The 19,893-nt window shown below is 43.6% G+C and overlaps 2 protein-coding genes and 1 non-coding gene across 12 annotated transcripts in view; 2 read left to right on the top strand and 1 right to left on the bottom strand.

Annotated features, from left to right (window-relative positions):
* LOC109259037 (integrin alpha-M) overlaps positions 1 to 4,489 on the top strand; it is a 44,144-nt gene extending 39,655 nt beyond the window's left edge. For 5 of the 10 annotated variants that reach the window (XM_019436355.2, XM_019436354.2, XM_053894560.1 and 2 more), the window contains 9 exons: positions 441 to 520; positions 784 to 867; positions 1,215 to 1,290; positions 1,817 to 1,924; positions 2,110 to 2,193; positions 2,322 to 2,435; positions 2,522 to 2,623; positions 2,849 to 2,959; positions 3,384 to 4,489. In XM_019436355.2, coding sequence (XP_019291900.2) covers positions 441 to 520; positions 784 to 867; positions 1,215 to 1,290; positions 1,817 to 1,924; positions 2,110 to 2,193; positions 2,322 to 2,435; positions 2,522 to 2,623; positions 2,849 to 2,959; positions 3,384 to 3,452 — 828 coding nt within the window. In that variant the 3' untranslated portion in view covers positions 3,453 to 4,489. The remainder of the gene's footprint in view (positions 1 to 440; positions 521 to 783; positions 868 to 1,214; positions 1,291 to 1,816; positions 1,925 to 2,109; positions 2,194 to 2,321; positions 2,436 to 2,521; positions 2,624 to 2,848; positions 2,960 to 3,383) is intronic. The other 5 variants (XM_053894557.1, XM_053894553.1, XM_053894555.1 and 2 more) reach the window with 5 other exon arrangements.
* A 1,991-nt stretch (positions 4,490 to 6,480) lies between these two features.
* TRNAR-UCG (transfer RNA arginine (anticodon UCG)) lies at positions 6,481 to 6,565 on the bottom strand. Its single transcript has one exon. It is a non-coding gene; the product is annotated as a tRNA-Arg (tRNA).
* A 10,877-nt stretch (positions 6,566 to 17,442) lies between these two features.
* The window catches only part of LOC109259047 (integrin alpha-X-like), a 44,592-nt gene continuing 42,141 nt past the window's right edge, over positions 17,443 to 19,893 (top strand). Inside the window, exons 1-2 of the mRNA XM_053894551.1 lie at positions 17,443 to 17,646; positions 18,190 to 18,295. Of these exons, the coding sequence (XP_053750526.1) occupies positions 17,613 to 17,646; positions 18,190 to 18,295 (140 nt within the window). The 5' untranslated portion in view covers positions 17,443 to 17,612. The remainder of the gene's footprint in view (positions 17,647 to 18,189; positions 18,296 to 19,893) is intronic.

Raw genomic sequence — 19,893 nt, 5'->3', positions numbered from 1 at the left:
CTGAGATACAATTCATATACCATACAATTTACCTATTTCAAGCAGACAATTGGGTGGCTTTTTAGTATGTTCACAGAGTTACATATTCATCACCATGATCAATTTTAGAATATTTTATTACCTCGAGAAAAGACGCTGCTCTCCTCAGCCATCAACTCTAGTCCTCTCATTTCTCCAAGCTCTAGGCAACCACTAATGTATTTTCTGTCTCTAGGTTCACCTATTCTGGACACTTCATATAAATGGGATTATATTGTATGTAGTCATGTTTTCAAGGATCATGTATATTTGCAGCATCTATCAATATTTTATTTCTTTTTACTGTTGCATAGTATCCTGTTGTATGGAAGCACCACATTTTATTTATCCATTCTTTAGTTGATAGACATTTAAGTTGTTTCTTCTATTCTTTTCACTATCTCTCCTCTCTCTAACTCCAGATCACCTTTAATATCACATTTGGTGTGGAATCTGATGCTTTCTTTGGAAACAGACTACTACTCAAGGCCAATGTGACCAGGTGTGCTGTGCCTATCTTACCCCTTTGAGCCCCCAACCCCCTGCCCAGGATGGACCACTGCCCTCTCCCCACTGGTTCTCTCCTCAGCTTAGTCAGTTATTTATTCATTCATTCAATAAATACCAACTGAGCACTCACCATGTGCCAGGCATTGTGCCCAGTGCTGGTGAGACAGTGATGGACAAGACAGCTGTGGTTCCTGCCATTACAGAGATTATAATTTAGTGGAAATATACACAGGAAAGCTCTCTGTTTCCCTTTAGTGAGAACAACACAACTAAGACCAACAAAACCGAATTCCAGCTGGAGTTGCCTGTGAAATACACTGTCTTCGTGGTGGTCACCAGGTGCTGGCTTCTAGGGCTTTAGCTCTGCCTTTACCATTATGCTGGACATGACCCATTGTGTATTTGTGTGTGTGAGTCTATGCACATGAGTGCCTGTGTATATGTGTCTAGTTTATATGTGCCTGGGAGTGTATTTGTGCCTGTGTGCATATGTGTGTGTGTAACCCAAACTAGCACATCCTGTGTGTCTGACACACATCCCCCCCTGCTTACCACCCCACTGGCACCTTCTCAGGGCAGCATTACCCATGTACTTGTTCACTCCCTTACATACTTAGTCCAAGACTCCTTCTCAGGACACCTCTGATGTCCTGACACCTCCTGTACTTTCTTCTTTCTCCCATCAGCCATGAAGTCTCCACCAAATATCTCAACTTCATAGCCTCAGAGAAGACCAGCCACATTATAAAGCACCAGTATGAGGTGGGGAGCTGAGAAGGATGACAGGGAGGGAAATCAATGTGCTGGGAATGCAATAATGGGAAATAATGATGGGATACATGCCTCAGGTGCCTACTATGTTCTGGGCTCTGTTCCAAGTTTACTTTCACCCTATACACACAGAACCACACACACACACACACACACACACACACACACACACACCTCATTTTATCCTTACAATGAGTCTTTGAAGGAGGCACTATCATTATCTCCAGTTCACAGATGGAGAAACTGAGGCTCAGAGAAGTTAACAGAACATGGCCAAAGTGTCCCCACTAGTAAGTGGAAGAGACACCACTTATTACCAACCTATCTGGGTCTTGAATGTGTGTTTAAGTGCTACAATTTACTGCATCCCAGAAAGCATCAAGAGGCAGGCTGCTTGGGTCTGTGAGGCCTTATTTAAGTGTACTGGGGTGTCAGGAGTGGGAAGGCTGATTCTAGTTGCTGGTGTAAGTGGAAAGGCCAGAGCTCTGAAGTCCACTGCCTTCTTCCCACTGTGCAGGTCAACAACTTGGGACAGAGGAGCCTCCCCATCAGTGTGGTCTTCTGGGTGCCTATCAAGCTGAACCAGGTGGCTGTGTGGGACAACCTCCAGGTCACCCTTTCCCAGGTAAGCCTAGCTGGGCTTGAGAAGTGTCCTAACTCCTCCCTCCATAGCCCTGGTCTTTCCTAAAATCTCTGTTTTATTTTGGAGGCACTTTGACCTTTTCCTGGACTTAGGCCATTTCAGCCTCCTTAAGTCTGGATTCACAAGCCCTCATTTCTCTCTATTCTCATGGTGTCTCTTTTCCTCAGAACCTCTCCAGAACATGCAACACCACGGAGAAGTCTCCTCCTCTCTCTGACTTCATGGCAGAGCTTAAGAGGGCCCCAGTGGTGGTAAGAATAAGCCAGACCCAGCACTGTCCCCTTGTTGATGCTCAATATCATCTGTCAACTGAGTGGGCTGGGTGCATGAGCATTTTCCAGTTTCTTTAGTCACTTCTCCCCTTTCTTCCCTTCCCCAGAACTGCTCCATTGCTGTCTGCCAGAGAATCCAGTGTGACATCTCATCCTTCAGCATCCAGGAAAAAGTCAACATTACCCTCCAAGGCAAACTCTCATTTGACTGGTATATCAAGGTATGTGAGGGACAGGACTCAGCTGGGCATGGACACGATATTTCAGAGGGCCCATGGGTCCAGATTCAATCTACTCTCTCCTGTAGACTTCAGCAAACTACCTTCAGGTTGTGACCACGGCAGAGGTCTTGTATGATGATTCGAAGTTTGCCCTGCTTCCAGGACAAGAGACATTTCTGAGGGCCCAGGTATCTATCTTTGGCACAGAGGGACTATTGGAGGTAGGAATAGAGGCTGGGCTTGTGGAGATCTCTGGGTAAAGAGCTAGAAAGAGACAGAGGAGGAGGAGTGGGAGGAGGAGTGAGGGCAGAGGGAGGGGCCAGTCATTGGGTTAAGTGGGGGCAGAAGGTCTGACTGGGGAACCCCTAGAAATTTGGGGTTCCCCTGATGTACCCTCCCTCCCCCTGCTACAGATAGAAACCAAAGTGGAGCCAAATGAAGTGCACAACCCTGTACCACTTATAGTGGGCAGCTCAGTGGGGGGGCTTGTGCTTCTGGCCCTCATCACCGCTGGACTGTACAAGGTATCCCCTCTTCCTGTTTGCTCTCCTCTATCCTCACTGCTTCTTACTCAGCAGCTCATTATTGGGTTCAACTCACACCAAGTCACAGAGTCTCAGTTTCTTCAGCTATGAAATGAGAATATAAATACTACTTTGTGAAGGTAATTGGGTTAATATATATGTAGTGTACTTAGAATGGTCCCGGGTACAGAATGACCACTATGTAAGGATTAATCCTTCTCCTTGTATGTTTTATTTATTTTCACTTTCCTGACTCTAACATCAAAGCCATCTCTTTCTCTGCCCCACTTTCCCCAGGTCTCTTTATACTCTGTCACATTATTCCTTGTGCCTCCTGGCCCCTAGGTCTCCCCTCCTGTTCTGCATGGCCTTCACCACTTCCCTGACTTTGGTGGCCCTTACTCCTCTGTCTTTGCCTCCACAGCTTGGCTTCTTCAAACGGCAGTACAAGGACATGATGAGTGAAGCTGGTCCCAATGCCCAGCCCCAGTAACAGCTCCTTCCCCACTGAGTGGCCTTTCCTGCAGCAAGTAGGATTCTGGTTAGACCAGCATGCAGGTCCCCAGGCTGTTGGGCAGACTCCGCTATTAGGAGAGTGGGGTGGTAACATCTCAGTCGAAAAAGAACTGCTTGGGTTTCCATTCATGTGTGTGTGTGTTTGTGCAAGTGTGTGTGCAAGCATGTGCATGAGTTTTGCGTGTGACTCAGATGTCTTTTGCATGGGGATGAGTGCCGTCAGTTAAACCTCTCAGGCAGAAGAGAATTGCTTAGGCTTCTTTGTGTATGGGTGAAGGTGCCATTGGGCCTTCCTCTGGACAGAAGTGATGGCAGATTTTGTGGGTGAAGATAAAGGGAAATGTAACAGATCCTGTTCCTGCTGAAGGAAGCAAGACCTTCTTTCATGGGTGAGGACACATATCTGCAGGATGCTTTGCAGCTGGATCAAGACCACATGGAGGAGCTGTGATGGAGCCAGGATCTGATTAGCCACCAGGAGCCTGTCCACTCATTCCATTCCATACTAGAGCTACATAAGGTCCAATGAGCAATGGTGCACCTCCTTTTATGTATGCATTTACTTATTATTTTAATATTACTTTTATTTTTTGGAAGGGTAAACCCATCGACAGAACAAAAATCAAAAGTTGTCCAAGCATGAATGATGAAAATTTTCCCTTCCATCCTGGTCCCCCTAGCCATTCAAGTCCTTCCTAAGGGGTTATAAGGTTATGTGTTTTGGGGTCTTCTTCACAAAGATTTTAAGCATATGCAGACACACACACACAAGCTTTTTTACCCAAATGGTAATAGGTGTTATTTATACTGTTTTGCATCTTGCTTTATTCATCAATATGGCTTAGATGTTTTATATCAAGACATAAAGTATTTTTTTTCATTCTTTTATACAGCTGTGTAGTATCCCATTGTATGGAAAGATCATGATGTATTTAACCAGTTTCTTTTCGGTATATTATTTCCAACCTCTCGCAACTACAAACAATGATGAATTAATAAATTGAATATATGTAATTTTTGCATATGTGTAAAGATAATTTATAGGATATATTCTCAGAAGTTTGGGTTCTCCCAGAAACAAACTCAAGATAAGAATTTGAGTGAAAGAAGTTTATTTAACAGTGGCCCCAAGAAATAGGGGAGGGATGTGAGCTGGGAAGGAAAGTCATTCAGGAAAGTCATCCATTTTCAAGAGGGACCACTCTGAACCCTTGGAGCATAACCCTACTGGGATTTCTGGGAGACAGTGTAGAATGCACACCTCAACATTGTCCCACTTGAAGACAGAAAGAGATGAAATATGTATAGTTGACCTTTGAACAACGCAGAGGTTAGGGGCACTGACCCCTCACACAGTTGAAAATCCATGTATGACTTTTGACTCCCCAAAAACTTAATTACTAAGTCTTACTGACATAACATAAATAGCCAACACATAATTTACATATTGTATGTATTATATTGTATTATTTTATGTATTCTTATAATAAAATAAGCTAGAGAAAAGAAAATGTTATTAAGAAAATCACAAGGAAGGGGTGCCTGGCTGGCTCAATCGGTAGAGCATGATACTCCTGACCTTAGGGTCATGAGTCCAAGTTCCATGTTGGGCATGGAGCCTATTTAAAATGAAGATTAAAAAAAAATTTAAGAAAAAGAAAATCATAATGAAGAGAAAATACATTTACAGTACTATATGTATCTTCATTGGAAAAAATCCACATAAAAGTGGACCTGTGCAATTCAAACCTGTGTATTTCAAGAGAACTGTCCACCAATTCTGCAGTTATTGGCTGAAGTCTGCTCTTGGTGGGGAAAGGAGTCATTAATTCTCTGGCACTTCTGGCCTGTCCTGAATGAGGACAGAGTGGGCTCTGGTGGTCAGAGAAAGAGATAACAGGTGCTGCTAGTTGGAAGTCTGACTGATGAGGCTATGCTCCCCTGGCAAGGTCCACAGGGATCTGGGCAGGGCACCAACAGCACTTGCTACCAAGGGTGTGTGCAGGTAAAGTTTTGATAGCTGTTTCTAGGTAGCCTTCCCTCCTCCCAGTGCCCATCTCCCATACCTTTGTCAGTGCAGTAGCCACAACTCTGGCTTCAGCATGTATCCTAATTCTCACACTAGTCCTGCTAAGTAGCCACCACTTGCTAGTTAATAACATTGCTATTTAATATACCTGAATTTCACTTATGAGAAAACTGAGGCTTGGAGAGATCACACTAATGGCCTGAGGTCATTACAGATAGGACTAGAATGGATCTGGGATTCAAATCTGGTCTGTCTGGTTCCAAAGCTTTCCTCCTTTACTGTCCTGATGATTTTTGAGGAATGGGTGTGCAGCAGGGGCAGTCAGGAATGGGTATGCAGCAGGTACAAGTTAAGTGTCAGGAGAGTGACTTTTATTTAGCTGTTATAATAATATTAGGTGAGCCATATGAAAGTGCCAACATGTTGAGAAAAATGACAATTTCATGGGGCTCATCAAAATACAAGAAAATCATGGTTTAGATTAACAGAAATGCAAGAAAATCATTGCTCAGATGGAAGTCTGTTCCAGATGTGATAGGAAGAGGGAAGGGATCTTCCTGTTTGGGAAGGTTTGGGAAGAGACCCCAGGGTAGGCAACATCTGAATCAAGTAGGGGCAGAAGTGTTCCAGTCAGGGGACAGCATAGATGGGGCTGGAGAGTGGGCAAGAGCTTGGGCAGATGCACTTTGTAAGCCAGAGTGGAGGAGTTCTAATTTTATTCAAAGTGTAATATGATGTCATCAAAGAGTGACTAATGAGACAATGGCCCTTTGTATCCTGGGGGTGCCAGGATACATGTGTAAACATGTCAGATGATTCCACATACACATTTAGATGATTTATTTATTTTTTTTAATTTTTTTAACGTTTATTTATTTTTCAGACAGAGAGAGACACAGCATGAACGGGGGAGGGGCAGAGAGAGAGGGAAACACAGAATCTGAAGCAGGCTCCAGTCTCTGAGCCATCAGCCCAGAGCCCGAAGCGGGGCTCGAACCCGCGGACCGCGAGATCGTGACCTGAGCCGAAGTCGGACGCTCAACCGACTGAGCCACCCAGGCGCCCCGATTTAGATGATTTAGATACACATTTAGATGATTCCACACAATTTTCTCTCTGACTTTAAAATCCATTAAAAATGTTTTTTTCCTAAGTTAAAAGATAAATGACCTTAATATCTGCAGAAGTCCTTAACTGCCCCAGGAAAGAGGGCCTCTGTATCTGCAGGGACCTGCTCTTGGATGAGCAGCTAAGGTCTTGTGGGCTCAGAGTCCACATTGGCATCATTGAATCGGAAGCTTGTGTCGAATTCAGCCAGATAGGAGTTTTATGATGGGTTGGAAAAGAAATAATTTCCAGTGAAAAATTCTCTTAACATGACCATAATGTTATTAATAAACAGGGCCATAAATCTCTCATGATAAGCAGCCAAACCAGGAAAGTCTGCCTTTGATTTTACTTTTTGGGGTCCCTTGATTCAGAATAAATAAATCCCTTCAGTCTCTGCCCTCTTTTTCTTACTTAGTAATAGGGTTCTTATCTGGGCCACCATGGAATATTGTTAGAATTATAATCTCCAGTGAATTGTGCCTCTTTGTATCCCACTCCTTTGCACTGGGACATTGTGCTCTTCCCATCAAGTGGAGGGACAAATTCCCTGGAATTTGGGCTGGTCTTGTGGCTTACTTTGACTAATAGAATGTGGTGGCTTAAGGGATGTGTTGGAGTTCCAGAGCCTAGGCCATGAGAAGCACTACAGCTTCTGCTCCCACCCTCACACCACCATGCTGATACCCATCTAGCTCATTGGAGAATGAGCAGCCATATGGAAGAGATGACTAAGGCTCCCAGCTGATAGCTAGCACAACTGCATGCCCGAGGCCATTGTGACTCTTCCAGCCCAGTCCTGGAATCTGATGACTGCAGCCACTGGCAAGTCCAACAAAAGAACTGCCCAGAACTGAGGGAAATAATCCACTCTGCTTTGGAATGGTTTATTATGCCACAATGGATAACTAATATGGCCACCCAGTTAAAGAGCACGTTTCCCAGTTTCCTATACAGCTATCATGGCCATGTGGCTATTTTCTGGCTAATGGGACATGAGTAGGGTGAGTGAACAACTTTGGAGTCTGGTCTCCTGAGAGAAGTAGTGTACCTCTTTTCTCCTTACCATCTTTTTACCAACTGAAGTGTGAGTGTCATTCACCATTTTAGACTTTGCTGACAAGGGCAACACTTAAGAATGCCAAAGTGAGACAGAGTTTGGGTTCTAACTCTGTAGAACCACTATGTTATCCATGGACTCCATAATCTCATATTGTTATAAGAAAGAGAAATCTTCTTTAAGGCACTGGTATTTTGAGTCTTCGACACAGCAGTTGTCCCTGTATTGTAACTAATAACATTACCTTCTCAAGAGTTTTTACCTACTTGGTCAAAGAAACTAAACTTGTGGTAAATTCTGATAGAAACCCCAGTTTCTAGCATTTCAGTCCCCTCCTTCTTGTCAGGACTTATGATATGACTGGCACCTAAAATGGGGGGGAGGGCTGGAGAATGTTCCACTCTATCCATTCTCAGGCTGGTCACAGGCATCAGTAATACTTTCTTCATCTGTGGGACCTTCCTGATGAGCCCACTTGGGTTGGTCTCCAGGATTTATCCCCAACCTCTGAGATCACAAAGGTGGGGTCCTTCCTGCTGGCTAAATGACCTCATAGAGAAATTAATTATCCTGTTTCACCTGTAAATGCATGAGAAAGGTACTTGGAAGGTATTTCTTCCTTCTCTGTCTTGAGAGATTACCAGAGATGTGTGTCCTGATGGTGTGAATTTCCCCTCCCCAGGGAAAGTTCAGAGCCTTTAAAAAAATCTATTGCTTTACATGGATGGAACTGGAGAGTGTGATGCTAAGTGAAATAAGCCATACAGAGAAAGACAGATACCATATGGTTTCACTCTTATGTGGATCCTGAGAAACATAACAGAAACCCATGGGGGAGGGGAAGGAAAAAAAAAAAAAAAAAGAGGTTAGGGTGGGAGAGAGCCAAAGCATAAGAGACTGTTAAAAACTGAGAACAAACTGAGGGTTGATGGGGGGTGGGAGGGAGGGCAGGGTGGGAGGGAGGGCAGGGTGGGTGATGGGTATTGAGGAGGGCACCTTTTGGGATGAGCACTGGGTGTTGTATGGAAACCAATTTGACAGTAAATTTCATATATTAAAAAATAAAAAAAATAAAAAAAAATCTATTGCTTTTACTCACTTACAGCTTATTTATTCTTGTTTGTTTCAAATTTTTATTTAAATTCTAGTTATTTAACATATAGTAATATTGATTTCAGGAGTAGAATCTAGTGATTCATCACTTATATATAACACCTAGTGCTCATGCCAACAAGTGCCCTCCTTAATACTCATGACCCATCTAGCCCATTCCCTGCCCACCTTCCCTCCAGCAGCCCTCAGTTTGTTTTCTATAGTTAATAGTCTGGAATGGTTTCCATCTTTCTTTCTTTCTTTCTTTCTTTCTTTCTTTCTTTCTTTCTTTCTTTCTTTCATTTCCTTCCCCTATGTTTATCTGTTTTGTTGTTCAAATTCTACACATGGGTGTAATCATATGGTATTTGTCTTTCTCTGACTGACTTATTTTGCTTAGCAAAATACACTCTAGCTCCATTCATGTTATTGTAAATGGCAAGATTTCATTCTTTTTGGTGGCTGAGTAATAGTCCTCAGGTTTTAGTTAGCCTACATAGTTTTGTTTGTTTATTTGTTTTTGATTAGTTACTGACATTTTATTATTAAAATTTTTTAATGTTTATTATTTTTGAGAGAGAGACAGAGAGCAAGCTGGGGAGGGGCAGAGAGAGAGAGAGAGAGAGAGATACACAGAATTGGAAGCAGACTCCAGGCTCTCAGCTGTCAGCACAGAGCCCAACGCGGGGCTGGAACCCACAGACTGCAAGATCATGACCTGAACTGAAGTCAGCCGCTTAACCAACTGAGCCACTGAGTTGCCCTGAGTTGATGACATTTTAAAATTGGCAGATTTCTTAGAGAAACCCAAATTTATGGCTTTTATTGAAAAATGGGAGTGAGACAACATGAGGCTGCAGCTAGGTAGAGCCACCATAAACAGGCAGGACATGGCTTTCCAGTTCACTCCATATAGCGCTCCTGCTCTGAGGTTAGGGTCCATTGGATTAAAGGTGATCTTGAAGCCCTATGTGATCTGGTCACTGCCTACCTCTGTAGCTCACCTTCTGCTCCCTTCCCTCTCAACCTCATATTTCTCAAATGCACCATATCTAGCGTGACCAGTCAGGACCCTTTTGAAAGTGAAAGGAAGTGTGAATAATAATTGCATTGTGATGTCAAGCCTAAACATGACCTGTTGAGGACAGGTCAGGATGTATCTGTTCCCCCTTCGTTCTTTCTCACTTCCCAGTCTTTGTCCATGCTTTATTCTTTGCCCAGAACTCACTTCCTTTCCTCCTTCACTTGACTCTTGTCTCAGCTTGAATGTCACTTCCTCCAGATCCTCCTGAATGCCTAGCCAAGAGAAGCTTCACCTCTCATATGCTGTCAGTAACCTGTTTTTTTTATTCCTGGACACTGTACATTCCTGGAGTGCAGGAACCCCTATGACAATATCTGGAACACAGAGCAAACAATTGCTGAATATATGTGTTTGGTGAATAAATGAATGAATGAATGAATGATCTTGGTTTTCCTGGCTTCCTGTTCTTGTTCCCTCCACCAGAAGACAGAGCTCTCAAAAGTCTGTTTCTCTACAGCACAATGCATTTCTTCAGGACCATATAGTATCTGGCTATATGTAACTACTTCACATTTTCTAAATCTTGAGAGAATGAATGGATAATGGATAGACTATACATAGAAACAGAGCTCTGACCCATAATCTGTAGCAATCAGCCCAAGAAACCCATCCAGTAACTATAATAAACAGCCCAAGAAGCTGGTTTGCCACCTGTAAGTCAGACTTGTAGGAAGTCAGACCTTTAGCAACTGGTCCAGGAAGCCAAACAATAACCCCTGTAATAATTGGCTCAAAATGACCAGGGCTTGATTAATAACTGACAGCTTCCCTAATTTTTGTTGCTGTATCCAACTTAGGCCCAACCAGGAAAAGCCAAATATGCTCCCCTAACCAATCAAAAGATGTTCTGCTTCCAGTTAATCCACCTCCAGCTTCCCTGGGCCAACAGCCTCCAGTCAGGGCACACCTGAAAACTTCCTTTTTTATACCATAAAGCCTAGCCTCTCTTCCTCCCTTGCCTTTGGGTATTTGTCAAAATGCAAGTGATGGTGGCTGAATTTCTTGCTAGAGCAAGCTCTGAATAAATAGCCTTTGCCTATCAACAGACATTTTGTTGGTCTTCATTTATTTTCTCAATCCTCTGGTCCAGCTACTACAATTAAAAAACAAACAAACAAACAAACAAACAAATAAACCACAATGATCTCCTTTCCAGTTTCTCTGTGGGCATTACCATTTTGGCACAGACTTTGAACAACTGCTGAAATGGGTCTCCTTATCTGCCCCCATCTCTTGTTGCCCATTGAAGTTCCAAGGCCCCTCTGAGTAAACATGAATTGAATGCATTGATTGCCATGTTCTTCCATATATATATTTGCCTGTTGAGAATGATCTTGTTATTGGGTGTTGTATGGAAACCAATTTGACAATAAATTGTATTTAATATAAAAAAAAGAGAATAATCTTGCTACCAAGCCAAGAGTAAGATACAGAAGCTAAGCCTGATGACCCAGCCTTACCTCTGTTCTCTGGAATTCTCCCTCCCCTAATTCCCACAAGCATCTCCAGCCCAGCCCCTCCCATGTGCAGCACAGCTGCTGTGCTTGAGCCTCTATTAAAGTCAAGGCACCAAAAAAATGATGGAAAAAATTTTTTGAAAAGGATATAATATTTGTAATTGACAAATACAAAGAAACATCAAAATATTGGAAGGAAAACCAGAACTTTGAATACCTTTCTTGCACTTACTTTTTCATTTAGAATTTTTTTTGAGTCACAGAGTGGAGTAGGCAGAAAGCCACTGTGTTTTCTGATTTAAGAGCATCTTGATTTATGTGTTACAGTTCAGGTGTAATCAGCCCATTGTTCACGCTATTTTCCATCGTATTTTGAGGGGTGTGCTGACCAGACTCTAGCTCAGACAGGGCTGGAGAAGTCCTGCCCTGAAAGTCAATTCAGTTCTCATTACATTCTTCACACCTGCCCATTGAGGTGGATATTATTGTTCCTATTTTGCAGAAGAGGATACTGATGATTAGTGAGGTTATGTTAACTTGCCCAAGGTCAGTCAAGGCTTCCTATAGCTTGGACTCCAGCCCAGCTTTTCCTGCTCATCTTTGTGAGTTGAATCTAAGGCTGGGAATTGAGGCAGCATTATGGAGCCTTCAGATGGAAAGTATGAATGTTCCCTCCAAGGGAAACCCAGAAGAAGGTAGGTCAGTCATCAATATTCAGCCCCTATCCACCTTACTCTGATCACCTCATTTCTGCTCTCTTTCCTCTTCTCTGTCTTTCCTTTTCTCAATGAATTATCTTTGCTTCTCATTTTCTCTTCTATTTCACAGAACTTAAGTGCAAATTAAGTACTATGTTCCTCTAATTCCAGCTAAATCATTTGCCAGCAGTGGGAGTTAAAGGACAACCATTTGATTCTCCAAGGGGTTTTTGCCAATGTATGTACAGAAGCCAAGCCAGTGTTCCTTCCTTTTCCCTTCACTGTTGCCCCAGGCTTTTCCTCATCCACCAGACACACGTTTGCTGTGTTCCCTAACATTCTTCTACTTATTTCCTACAGCATTTACTCAACCTAAACAAATACCTGTTGTATCCAAAATTTGCCCCAATTCATTAGTTTGCCTCCTAGAAAGGCTGCTTTTGCCTTGTTCTGAGGCAGCCTTCGATTTATACAACAATTGGGGGGATCCCAGGTTATCTGGGCTGAACGCTTGGTCTATCACCTTCAAATATGTGCAGATTTCCTTTCCACATACCCATCCACCCCACTTATCCATTCATCCACTCATCCTCCCATCTACCCAGCCACCTGCTCATCTGTCCACACACAAACTCACCTACCCTCTTATCACCCAACTATCCACATACCCAACAGACATGTTTGACCCCTGGTTGTATCTACTCTAGGTCTAATGGCCATCCTTGGAGAAAGAAAGAGAAATGAGTGTCTGATCTCAATGAGCTGTCATTGAGAGGGTGTCACTTTTTATTCTTCACTAAGGAAAACTGTGAATTCTCACCCTTATCCTCAACTTATAACAGCTATAGCAACAAACAGAAGCAAGTGCTATTTCCCAGGCACATAATTGAGGTGCAACAGTGACTGAGACCAGAACTGTTGGATGTTCTGTACAAAAAGGCTTGTTCCCTTGACTGGGATTAGCTCTGCCCTTCTTTAACTTCATGCAGGCACCAAGTATTGATTGGGTGCTTCCTATGTGTCAGGTGTTGTGCTGAATGCAGGGGATAGAGGACCAGAAGGATACAGTCCTTATATTGAAGAAGTCTATAGTCTCTATACCAATCCCTGGTGTATAAAAGCACCACCCCCCAAGAATTTCCTTCTGAGATTCACCAAAGCAGAGCTAATCACTTCCTCCCTGAGCCACTCAAATTATTCTGCTATCTAGTAAAACTTGTGATTTGAATGTATCAGAATATTGTTTCCCTTGTAGGGTATGATCTCTTAGAAGGCCAGCACCCTTTCTTGCTTGTTTTGCTTCCCTAGCAGCCAACCCACAGCCTGGATCACACGAGAAGCTCCTGTGTGTGGGATGAATGGTTGAGTGAACAAATACTGCCCCGGCAGCAGGTGGGGTAGAAAGGAGGAAGTAAGATCATTAACAGTGTGGTCAAGACTCCAGTGCCTTGATATCTGTCTTTACCTTGTACTAGCTGGCAACTTGAGGCAAATAACTCAACTTCTCTGTGCCTTAGTTCTGCATCCATAAAATGAGGATAATAGCAGCTCCCCACCCCCATAGGGCTGTTGAGAAGATTCAGTGAGCTAACAGACATAAAGGGCACGTTACGTTAGTATTACTCAGTTCTTTTTTTCTGCCATAAAGATGTTATTACCCTATGCCTGCTTCTCACTTCCATGTCCCAAACTTCCCAACCACTGGCTAAAATCCTCTAGCGTTCTCAAATAATCGATCACAACAGAATTCCATGCCCACGGCTCCTGGAGTGTAGGGAGAACCAGTTGCTTTTGGAAAGCAGCCTCTTCCTGAGAACCTGAGTATACATGTGTGTATTTCTACACTATAGAGTTAAATAAATTGTTTTGGGGTGCCTGGGTGACTCAGTTGGTTAAGCGTCTGACTCTTGGTTTCAGCTCAGGTCATTATCTCACAGTTCTTGGGTTTGAGCCTTGGGTCAGGCTCCATGCTGACAGTGCAGAGCCTGATTGGGATTCTCTTTCTCCTTCCCCCTCCCCTTCTCTCTAAAAAAATTCTGTTTTGAGGGGCGCCTGGGTGGCGCAGTCGGTTAAGCGTCCGACTTCAGCCAGGTCACGATCTCGCGGTCCGTGAGTTCGAGCCCCGCGTCAGGCTCTGGGCTGATGGCTCGGAGCCTGGAGCCTGTTTCCGATTCTGTGTCTCCCTCTCTCTCTGCCCCTCCCCCGTTCATGCTCTGTCTCTCTCTGTCCCAAAAATAAATAAAAAACGTTGAAAAAAAAATTAAAAAAAAAAATTCTGTTTTGAGAAAATTTGGTGGTGAGGTGGCCAATTGTTCATCAAAGAAAGAGAAGTGAGACAGAGTGCATATGGTAAGAAGAAGGGCAGAAACTCTAGGGAAAATCCATTCAGGCCTCATGGGTAAGTGTGGGGGTGGAAACAGACTGAAAAATACCAAAGTTTCCACCCACCAGATTTCTGTTCCCTTTCCATGGAAAAGAAACAACCCAGGAAACAGACCCAAAATTATTCAGTTCCACTTAGTTCAGGTAAATCAGACCTGAATTAAATCAACATCTGTCCTGGTTTCTCCATTTCCCATCCTTGCTCCAGTATGTGACAGATCAGAAGCAGCACCTCCTGCCCCACCATCCTACCAGAATCTTCTTCAGTCAGTATATCTAGTCTCAGGGACAGAGCAGAAACTTATTGAGTGAGGAATTCCAGCAGTGAGAAAGGCTGGCTGCCTCCAAACTTCCCCAAACCCTCCCATTCTGCTCTTGACTTCTTCCACCGGCTCAGCCTTGGCTCTGAACAACCTACAGGTGTCAGATGGACAGAGTTGGATGTGACTGACTCATGGTCCTACTGGGCTGAGGAGATTAGGGAACTTGGGTATCCACCCTTTCCTTGCTTATATTATGCTCCTCAGCTGCCATCCTTTTTCTGGAAGTGTCACAACATGATTCACTGGAATGAAAAGGGGCTGTGAGTTTTAGAAACCCTAAGTTCCTATCTGGAGCCTCACTGCCTTCATGGATGGCTTGAATTAAGGACACATCCTGTTCTACACTTTTATGATACAAGTTATCTTTGTTAAAGGTGAGATGTCTTACCTTGCTTGGCTTTTCCTGAAGTATCATAGAAGTATGTTGGTCGGCTTGAAAGAAGAATTTAAGTCTTAGTTGTCCAATATTCTTGTTTTGTGTACCTCATCCATCAAGAGTGGAACCCAAGCCCTGGAAAGGCCAGGATTCAAGGCACCTTCAAAGGCTTGGTGGCTCTCTTGTACTTACCCTGTCTGTGAGTCCAGTCCTGAGTCTTCTAGACATCTCCTGGCTTGAGTTATTTCTGGCTTGCCTTTTATCTTGTCTGAAATCTGGGTCACTTCTTTCTTTTTATTGGGTTTCTGTGTCTCCATTTCCTTCTCTTTCAATTTTTTTTTCATCTCCAAGAATTCCAGGGATTTTCTCCAGTCATATTGTATCTGAGGTCCCTACAAGGCTGCTTATCTTCAGGTGGCATTAATGCCCACATTACTCACTCCCAGCTCCCCCCCCCCCACTAACCTGGCACTGCCACCTCTAGGGTCCTTGATAGCCTCTGTTGCCATATCTGGGGACTTCTTCATTTCTCACCTCACTTGACATCTGGCAGCTTGTGAAATTATTTACATTCCTCTCCAGGTAGCCCTTTCATGATACCCTTTTTTTCTCCTGGGCTCCTTTCTCCCTCTTTGAGAACTCCTTCCTTCTCAATATTTCTGGGCTTCTGCTCTGCTGCTAACACTGGTTTCCTTCCCCTCTTCCACCCATCTTTCTCTTCCCTCTTCACACTCCCACCAGGATCTCATTCAGCACTTCTGATGGATCCGAAACCCAGAATTGTCTCCTGAGCTCTAGCCCCATTCACTCAACTGCCTCTAGGACATCTTCTCTTGGAAGGCCTTCAGGCCCCTCTTACCTAACACAATAATCACCAGAGCATAGTACTCATAATAGCCAATGACAGAAGCTCATATACATTTTTATCAGCATTTCATACTAATTCAACTTTCCCAGAAACAAACAATAGGAAATGTGTACCTTTAAAGTTTTAAAAAATGTTTATTTATTTTTACAGAGAGAGAGAGAGAGAGAGAGAGAGAGAGAGAGAGATTGAGAACACGAGTGGGGAGGGTCAGAAAGGGAGAGAATCCCAAGCAGGCTCCATGCTGTCAGTGCAGAGCTTGATGCGGGGCTCAAACTCACAAACCATAAAATCATCTCCTGAACTGAAATTGAGAGTTGGATGCTTAACTGACTGAACCATCCAGGCACCCTAGGAGATATGTAGTTTTATTATCACCCTCATTTTGTGGAAGAGGAAATTGGAGCCTAGAGAGATTGAGAGCCCAAGCTCTTAAAGACTAAATTTTGGCTTTCTAAAAACCGTAACTATCCTAGTCCATTGTCCCTCCCTTCCTCCAAGTATGCTCAGGGACCATTACCACTGTCTTCCCCTTAGAGACCAGTCAGCCTCCAGCCCATCCCCATAGCCACTAGCTCACCCCACAGGGCCCCATTACCTCTCTCTTAGCTGGTCTGTCTTCAGCTAGTTCTCAATGAAACCATGCCCCATACTGCTCCTCTTTCTAGCTTTCTAAAATGTAAATTTGAAGATTTCAGTCTTCCCAATTTGATTCAATGCTTCCCTCTGCCCTCAGGATAAAATCAACATACCTTAAGGGGGCTTTCCAGACTTGGGGCCTGCTTCCCCTTCTCCCCTTCCTCCATGGCACTGACCTCATCTCTTGTCACTTCCCACCTCCCACTCTCTGGTTTACCATCACTGGTTTCCCAAGAGGTCCTCCAGTCTCATGCCTTGGTCACATTTGGCTACCCCTTCTGAAATATGCTCCCCTATAGTCAGTTGCCTTCAAAACTCAGCTCAAGTGCCAGGAAGCCTTTTCAGAAATAGACACCCTTCTAAGTGGGTAAGGTACTCTGTGGTCAATGGGCTTCTCATCTCATAGCAATACCTTGCTCTTTGCACATTTTCCTTCTCTACTGACCCCAGGGCTGGGCCTTCTGGTTTGTGTTTTATCTCTTTGCTAATAGAGAGTTGCGTAATTAGCCTCAAATGAGGCTTGTTGAGTAAATGACTAAATGCCCACTCCATTTTCCTCCTAAGGTCCAGATGCTTGCTTCTTAGCCCAGAGGTTTCCAGGCCTGAGAGTACCCACCAGAGTCTCCATTAGGGCCCTAAATTGACCCTGGCATCTGCCTGTTTTCCCTCCCCAGGCTAAATGAAGTTTCAAGGTCAAGAGGAAACTTCTGCCTGTACAACTAGAGAAGATAAAGAGGTGAGGCAGGGAGGGGATTTGCATTCACTTAAGTCTAGTTTGGTAAAGCAAAAGAAGCAAGCCATCTCTGGTTAGAAAGACTCTTGGACCCAGGATGTGTGGGCTACCTCAGCCCCTTTCTCTGTTTATTTTAGTCCTATTCTCCGCCCTCCACTTCTGAGTCATGCTGACAACTTCCCTCTCTGCTTCTATTCTCCTGACTACCTCTCTGCTCACTGGCCCCTCTGTACCTTTGTCCAGTTCCCTCAGTGGCTGAGGAACTCAGAAGCCCATATCTTACCTTCCAGTCATGACCATGATCAGGACCTTCCTCCTGTTGATGGGTAAGTGGCGGGCTCCAATGAAGAGACATGAGAGCATTGGGGTCCAGATAGGGAAAGAGCTGAGAATGTACATGTTTTGGACGCAGACATTAGGGGAGGGATCTGGAGTTACACAGGGCTTGGTATCTGGAGTTTTTGGAGGGAGAGGGAGGGGACAGTTGCCTGAACAATCTAGAGATTTCCCAAGTAGGTAGAACAAGTCAACCTTGTGCTCTGTTCACAATGTCACCTTGGCCCAAGTTTTCCTGGACTCTTTCTCCTAGAAGCCCCAGGGTGGCAAAGGAGTTAGAGTCTGGGAGAATTTCACATTTTCTCTGTGAAAATGGAGAATTGAAACATTCCAGCAGGCCAATGAGTGAAGAGCTGTCTCTGGACTTCCTGCAGGAGAGAAGCAGGACTGGGGGAAGCCTGAGCCTAAGAGTTCAGAAGTCCAGGAGACATTAGGGCATTGGACCTGGAGAGGAGAGCAGGTCTGGGGTCTGGGGAGATGGAATAGGAGGAAGACCCTTCTTCAGAGCTTCTCTTCTCACCTCCCTTTCCCAGGCTTGGCTTCTTCTCTCTGTTTCAACTTGGACACAGATCAGCCAACAACCTTCCTTATGGAGAGTGCTGGGTTTGGACACAGTGTGGTCCAGTATGCCAACTCCTGGTGAGGACTGGGTGGTGACTGGCTTTTGGTTCTCATCAACTCCTTTCCATGCACAAAGTCCTGTCCTTCCCCATGATTCTCTTCTCCAGTGCCCGGTGTAGAAATTCTCTTAGGGATATGAAGAGTTGGACTGAAAGCAGGTACTGTCTTGCCATCTTGATGATTACAACTAACATTTATTGAGCACTTTCTAAGTGCCCAGCACTGTGCCAAGCATGCTTTATGTGGTCACTGATTTATTTTATTTAAAAATTTTGAATTTAAATTCCAGTGTAGTTAACTTATAGTGCTATATTAGTTTCAGGTGTAAAATAGAGTGATTCAAAATTCCATACATCATCTGGTGCTCATCACAAAAAATGCATTCCTTTTAATTTATTTGTTGTTTAATTTATATCCAAGTTAGCATATGGTGCAATAATGATTTCAGGAGTAGATTCCTTAATGCCCCTTACCCATTTAGACCATCCGCCCCTCCCACAATGCCTCCAGTAACCCGCTGTTTGTTTTCTATATTTAAGAGTCTTTTATGTTTTGTCCCCCTCCCTGTTTTTATATTATTTTTGCTTCCTTTCACTTATGTTCATCTGTTTTGTATCTTAAATTCCTCATATGAGTGAAGTCATATGATATTAGTCTTTCTCTGACTAATTTCTCTTAGCATAATACCCTTCAGTTCCATCCACATAGTTGCAAATGGCAAGGTTTCATTCTTTTTGATTGCCCAGTAATACTCCATTGTATTTATATACTACATCTTCCTTTTTCTTTCAATGTATGAAGTTTATTGTCAAATTGGTTTCCATACAACACCCAAGGCTCATCCCAAAAGGTGCCCTCCTCAATACCCACCACCCACCCTCCCCTCCCTCCCACCTCCCATCAGCCCTCAGTTTGTTCTCAGTTTTTAAGAGTCTCTTATGCTTTGGCTATACCACATCTTCTTTATTCATTCATCTGTCAATGGACATTTGGGCTCTTTCCATACTTTGGCTATTGTTGATAGCGCTGCTATAAACATTGGGGTGTATGTGCCCCTAGAAATAGCACACCTGTATCCCTTGGATAAATACTTTGGATAAATAAGGTACTTAAATTTTTAATTTTTTGAGGAACCTCCATACTGTTTTCCAGAGTGACTGCACCAGTCTGCATTCCCACCAGCAGTGCAAAAGAGATCCTCTTCCTCTGCATCCTCGTCAACATCTGTTGTTGCCTGAGTTATTAATGTTAGCCATTCTCACAGGTGTGAGGTGGTATCTCATTGTGGTTTTGATTTGTATTTCCCTGATGATGAGTCATGTGGAGCATTTTTTCATGTGTAGGTTGGCCATCTGGATGTCTTCTTTGGAGAAGTGTCTATTCATGTCTTTTGCCCATTTCTTCCCAGATTATTTGTTTTTTGGGTGTTGAGTTTGATAAGTTCTTTGTAGATTTTGGATACTAAGCCTTTATTTGATATGTCATTTGCAAATATCTTCTCCCATTCCATTGGTTCCTTTTTAGTTTTGCTGATTGTTTCCTTCGCTGTGTGGAAGTTTTTTATTTTGATCAGGTCCCAATAGTTCATTTTTGCTTTTGTTTCCCTTGCTTCTGGA

Source organism: Panthera pardus, unplaced genomic scaffold (assembly GCF_024362965.1).
Source record: "Panthera pardus isolate Hobbes unplaced genomic scaffold, ASM2436296v1 HiC_scaffold_5, whole genome shotgun sequence".
NCBI lineage: Eukaryota > Metazoa > Chordata > Mammalia > Carnivora > Felidae > Panthera > Panthera pardus.
Note: the sequence above shows the minus strand (reverse complement) of the source record. Positions and strands in the feature narration are given on the sequence as shown.